The sequence below is a fragment of the Salminus brasiliensis genome, chromosome 11, assembly GCF_030463535.1.
Source record: "Salminus brasiliensis chromosome 11, fSalBra1.hap2, whole genome shotgun sequence".
NCBI classification, from domain to species: domain Eukaryota; kingdom Metazoa; phylum Chordata; class Actinopteri; order Characiformes; family Bryconidae; genus Salminus; species Salminus brasiliensis.
The window spans coordinates 10,548,581-10,555,123 of record NC_132888.1 but is presented as its reverse complement, the minus strand read 5'-3'; the positions used below and the strand labels follow the sequence as shown (position 1 = coordinate 10,555,123).

The 6,543-nt window shown below is 40.0% G+C and overlaps 1 protein-coding gene across 1 annotated transcript in view; it reads left to right on the top strand.

Annotated features, from left to right (window-relative positions):
• The first annotated feature begins 384 nt into the window (after positions 1-384).
• The window catches only part of meox2a (mesenchyme homeobox 2a), a 15,807-nt gene continuing 9,648 nt past the window's right edge, over positions 385-6,543 (top strand). Inside the window, exon 1 of the mRNA XM_072691651.1 lies at positions 385-2,965. Coding sequence (XP_072547752.1) covers positions 2,470-2,965 — 496 coding nt within the window. The 5' untranslated portion in view covers positions 385-2,469. The remainder of the gene's footprint in view (positions 2,966-6,543) is intronic.

The following is a 6,543-nucleotide window of genomic DNA, read 5'->3' as shown; positions in this document are numbered from 1 at the left end:
GCAGCAATGCTGGGGTTATGTTATTAAAATGTAAGTGAATGACCCATTAAATTGAAATATTACACATATTATTCAGAGTATTATCAGCATTTGTGAAATCACACTCACCCCTAAAGTGTCCATTTAAAAAAATAACTCTTTTAAAATAGGCATATTTTTTATTGTATAATTTGTTATTCAGTAACTTTCTGTTTGAATCTATTTGGGAAATAAAGAACTAAAACATAGGCCCACATACAGGGGTATAAGTGGGATTATTCACTCTGAATTTAGCAGCTATCTTTTCCATTTATTCCTTACTAATTGGCTTTAATCCCATTTTAAAATATATATCATAGATTTACTAATAAGACATGTACTCCTCACTCTATTCATACTTTTAATAAGAAGCATGTATACTATACTATAAACTTTAAGTTTAACTTACAGTCACTGCAAACCCTTTGGCTAGGTAGTCCTTACACATTGCAGTTAATCAGAAATGACTGCTCTGCTCATGGTATTCAACAAAAGTGTGAAAACTATCCATAAAAGTCATTGCAGACTCTTTGGCTAGGTAGTCCCCACACTACAGTTGCTATTAATTACTGATCAATTGCTGATTACTCAGAAATGACTGCTGATAATAGCCAACAAATGTGTCTGCACACTATGGCTATGTATTCAATATTAATAATCAGAAAGACTGCTGACAATATTCAACAAGTGTGTAAAAACTGTACATGAAAGAAATATTGTTGCTGTCAAATGAAAAACATGGATCTCTCTAAAATGGTGACTTTACAGAAGAGGGCAAATAAAATGTAAGATAAGAGTTTATGCCAAGTCATTTTAGAGCATTTCTATTGGTTTATTCATCCAGAATTATGAATAGACCAATAGAAAAACAGACATAAATACAGATACATGTTTTTCATTGGACAGCAGCGATATATTTTAATAAGGTTGTGTATTTCTTTACACTCACAGCTATATGACCAACATATTAACCAACGCATGATCCATATAAGGTATTAACGGGTTTAATTATTAGGTTTTAAAGTTACTCCTTGAACAATAAGCCTAGAAGTCTAGGGTTAATAGGTTACGTATAACCACAGACAAGTGCAAATGCTCAAATTCAAACTAAAGACATTGTCAGTGTCTAATAATGTGTATATTTGCAATGTAGGGAAAGGGTTTAAAAAAAAAGCTATTCAGTTACATCCTGCCGGATGCAATCCTGTTAGGAACCAGCATTTAACTTTATTCAGGTGTCAGGAAAGGCCAGCGACCTGTTTCTGTAGTTGTGTTAAGTCTTTACAGTAAAGATCTACAGGCAGGAGGGCACCAGCATTGCCCCTTCCCTCTAAATCATCCCTAAAATGAGGAAGAAGTGTGGGGAATATGGACAAACCAGTCAGCTGTCGAAAATGGGGATGCGCTACCCATGTCTTCTAATTTAGTATATTCAAGAGTGTTGAATGATCCCAAAACCCAAAAATCATAAAAAAACTAAATACAAATAATATTGTTCCACCTGAAATGCTTGAACTCAATGAGCTGAGCTGCGGCAATTTGCACGGCTGGGATTTACCACTCTGCAGTGTTGAGCTGGGCTGATGGTGTGTATGTGGTCAGTTAGTGGCAGCATGTGCTCTATGACCCAGCCTCCCTCTCACATTACATCTCTATTTATAACACCCCCAACAACACCCACCCCCTCCCCACCACCACCACCATTCCACCATCATACACTCCCCTCCCAGTGTGCAGCTCTAAGCCCCAGCCCATATCCCCAGCCCCGGGCGTTGTGTGGAAGCACCTCTCCCTCCCATCCCGCTCTGCTCCGCACTCTGCTCAAGCCCGTCATCCGGCATTCTGCTCTTACACTCTCCTCAGCTGCTCCTGCTGCTGAGCCAGGGACTGCTGCTGTTTACCCAGCGCCGCCTAACAGCCCTCGTCCACGGCACGCTCTGGATTATCACATACACACGTGGGCAGAGTGTAGAGAGACACACTGACACATAGAGACACATGCAAATATGCATATAGTTTGCCTTACTTTTGACTTTTTGAGGTTCTTCAGGACACCTTTTATGAAGTGAGAAGAAAGCTGGTGGAGTTTGTTTTGGTCCAGGATTTGACTTTGGAAGAAGAAAAACTTTGGGTCTGTCTGTGTTTACATTTCGGGAGGCTGCTTTTTAACTCAACATCATTTCTTCAATTTCTAGGCAGTGTGTAAGCTTAAAAACGTCCTAATGACAGATTTATTTTAGGCACTTTTTGTTATTGTGAATTTTTTTTATGTCTTTTATGAAGTGAGAAGACGGAACTTTCTTTGTGGAGGAATTTCTTGTGGTTTGGGGGCTTTTTCTTGTATTTATTTATAACTATTTGGGGGGAGACTCTGAATTTGGGGTCTTTTTGCATTTTTGCATGAGGAGGTAAAGCCTGGTTTGGTGTTTTGGGTTTTTTTTTGTGCATGCGATGGATCACAGTCTGTTCGGCTGCCTGCGCGGCCCTCACGCCCCCCCCCAGGCCCTGCACCCGGCCTTTGCTCTACACGGGCGCTCTGAGCACCTCTCCTACCCTGACCTTTCCTCTTCCTCCTCCCCGTCCTCCTGCATTGTGAGCGGTTACCCGGGTCAGGATGGCCTCTTCGGGGCTCATGTGCACCAGCGTGGACCCCCCATCACCCAGCAGCATCACCCACCGCCCCAGCCACAGCAGAGCAGCTGGCACATCCCGCAAATGCCCGGCACCTCGTCGGCCGTTTCCCGCTTGGGCCTGGGCATGCCGGCCCCTGACTCTGGCTCTTCAGACATGGCAACTGGAGGGCCAAGTCTGTGCGCCAGCACACCCAGCCTGGCTGGAGCCGTGCCCTCCGGGGCCTCCTGCCTGCCGGGTGGAGATTTCGGGCGGCAGACGTTGTCTCCGGCTGAGGCAGAGAAGAGAAACGGCAAGCGGAGGAGTGACAGCTCAGGTAAGAGACTGGGTGAAGTGGAATTGGTGTGCTCTAAAAAATTTGGCGTTGGGTTTGAAGGAAAGACTTTAGGGTGTGTGCCATTTATATATATTTTGATATGGATTAAGCTTAGTCTTGGACTAAATTGCAGTGCCAATGGTGAATCTCTCATTCATTTGCTTTTAAGTCTAGGCTTAGAGTTAATCTAGGTCTGGAGTTCAGATTCAATTAATTACAGTTTTTTTATTTATTGAGTCTATAATGCAACCCAGAGCCTAGTCTAGGCTTAATCTAGGTCTGGATATCAGATTTGATTAACTGCGGTTTTTAGTTTTAGTTTTGAGATATAGGCTTAATGTAGCCCTAGCCTAGTCTAGGTTTAGGCTTAATCTAGGTTTACTTTTAAAATTTTATTAATTGCAGTTGTTCAATTTATCAATTTCTTTGTAAAACTTTTCTAACTTACTTTATTTATTTATTTATTTATTTATTTATTTATTAAAACTAAATTCCTCAGCATAAGACGCAGCCTCACTGAGACGTCAGGGAGCGTTACTTTTTCATCCAACATGAAGTAACCAAAAAACAAATATCTCCAGACAGCAGGGATTCTTTTTTTGGCAGTCTGGGTTCTAGGAGCGTTTTTGGAAAATTAGTCTCCCACTGCTCGGAAACGTGAAGCAGTATTTTTGCGCGAGAGACTTTTGTAGGTGTTGGCTGACACGCACAGAAGCAATTATTTTGACCAGAGCCGGGAGCAAAGGCCAGGCTGTAACTCTGTGTGGGCATTCGACTGTTCGCATGTTTCACTTTACAAACCATCTGTTTCATCTCGCCACTTTTTAGAGAGCAGAAAATGAGGCTTACTGTAAAAAATGTCATGGGTTGTAAAAGAGAACACCACGCCAGCACCTATGGAGACAATAAGTAAAACACAATAGGACTGTTAGCAGTAGGAGGACTACACACACACACACACACACACACTGTACTTAAGTAGATCTTATAGATATTTTAGGGGGATTTATTTTGTGGTTGATGGAAGATGTTGAAGTAAAGTGGATTAAACTGCAGGCAGAATTCTGTCTCTAGCTGAACAGTGTCTGAGGCTTCGGTGCTTTATGTGTTCTTCATGGTTTTTATTTTTGTTCAACTGTGGAAAATATTTCTAAAAATGTATACAAATATATTTTGGTAACAGTTCTGTTTTTATTTCACACTTTATGATGTTATTCATTTGAAATTTTGTGGAAATTTGTTTTTTCAATAGACGAGACACCTTTACAGAAGTGTGACAGCAGGTGTTCTTGTATAAGCAGAACAAAATTAACAAAAACTAAAACAAAAACTAATTTTTTTGCTGTTTTTTACTTTTTGACATATTTTGAATCTGGCAGTCGTTCTTTATATTGTATATTGTTATATTGTATATAAAATATTTTTACATTGACTTCCATTAAACATTAAGACGTTTTTTCCTTCTCCTGTAAAATCACCATTTTGAAGATTTGCAAGTTTTGTCACAGATAGTTTAATACACATCTATAGAATTTTTATATATACATATTTATCATCAGCTACATGACTAGATTACAGAAAACCTAAATAAACCTATCCCGTTTCACTGACCTTCTGAAAACATACCTGTATAGACAGGCTGACCTTTTTAGGTCATTTTCTCTCTATTCTACAGACGTTTACAAATTGGTAAAGCCAAGCGCTGAAGCATAAATGTGGAATGCAGAAGAAAAGCTGAGAGTGGCTCGCTGAGAGCTGTAATGTTTAGTGTCAGTGTGTGTAGCAGCTCTTTTCTAGTGTTTGTAGAACTTGGCCTGTTAGGCCTCTGTCAGTTGAACTGGCTGGCGTGTGCATAAACTAACAGTAGATGTGAGGACATCACTCGAGCGTTGATTGAGATTTCCCCTCTACAATTACCGCTGCGGCTCTCCAGTATATCAGGATGGAGCGCGCCACTGAAGAATTACATCTGACAAATGAGCTGCTCAGATCCTTTCCGTTAACTCTGCTGTGCTGCTGGCTTGAGAACTGTGGGGAGCAGAGGGGCGATTCTAAGGGTAAAGAAAATAAGCATTTTAATACTTGTATGCAATCAAATCATGTGAATTTGACACATTTAAAATCTGATTTTGAATAATGTAAGAAAGTCATTCACTACTGTACCATACGTTTCTTATTGTAAGGGTTGCTGCAAATCACAGACCCGTCATAACTGACCATTCACTGATTTGTCCCATTAATAAAGGACCAGTGTCTCAAAAAGCTCTACTCTCATCAGAAATTCGCTGCTGTTACTCAAAAACCTACATTTTCCATTTTTCACTTTTTGATGTATTTTGAATCTGGCAGTTGTCCATAACATTGAGTGAAAATTTCATGATGAATGGACCAATAGAATTGCTCCAAAATTACTTAAATGAAATAAATATTCCATTGAAAGTTCAGAGGGTTTTTCCATCTCCTGTAAAGTTACTGAAATGATGTCAAAAACGGAGATACAAGGTTTAGCATCACAGCAACAATTTCATTGCAATAGTATTTATTTATTATAAGCTGCACAATCCAAAGAGCAAGAAGCACTGGGTGCAGCCCAGTAGGATGATCACAGCACTCACCACACACACATTTATTAGTGTATCTTTATTAGTATTAAACTAGCTGCAATGGTTGATGTGACTGCTACACCCAGTAACCCCACTGATCTCTTATTTTACAAACTATGGCTTCACCCCTCTCTCTCCACACACACACACACACATTCACTCACTAAATATGGTGCTAATGAAGCGCTGCTCGTTCAACTGACGCAACAGGTTATTTAAACAGGACTGCTGATTGATTCCGCTGAGATGTTGTTTCTCTTCGTACAGAAGAGGAGCCCAGCCAAGGTCAGGGAGGGCTAGAGTGCCGCTCTGCTGGTGTTCTGAATGGCATATCAAATCATGCTCCTTACAGCCATGTTACCGTTACAGGGCTAGCTTGTAGTTCAGTACTCAAGCTCAGTAGTTGCTTGAGTAGTTGTACCTTAAAATCAGTTTTTTTCCCATGTAAAATGTGCAAAGATAGTTTTTGTACTCATGGGTGAGTATGGGTACGGATCAGTAGTAACCTAAAGCAGGTTTATATTGGTACTGCCTTTTACAGCGTGTTTACTAGATTTACTGTCTGGATAATTCACAACAAATTGCCATTGTCCCACAAAAAATTTCCATCTTTATTTTTTGCGTTTTTCACTTTTTGACGTAAAGTGAATCTGGCAGATGTTCTTTACATTAGTTGCAAATTTCCTGATGAACAGACCAACAGAAATGCTCCAAAATGACTGGGATGTAAATCAACTTACATTGACTTCCATTGAAAGTCCAGAAGGTTCTTCTCTTCTCCTGTAAAGTTGGTATTTTATGGCAGGGTTTTCTCTGTAATGCTGATCCAGGTGATTTTTATAATGGTCTGTGTATTTGAACTGGTATCAGAATGGACTAAAATACACCTGAAGAATATTCAGTTCAATATGTAGTTCATTTCGTCCGAGTAATGAACAGTCATCTTCTTGTAGTATCGAGAAAAACATTGACCTT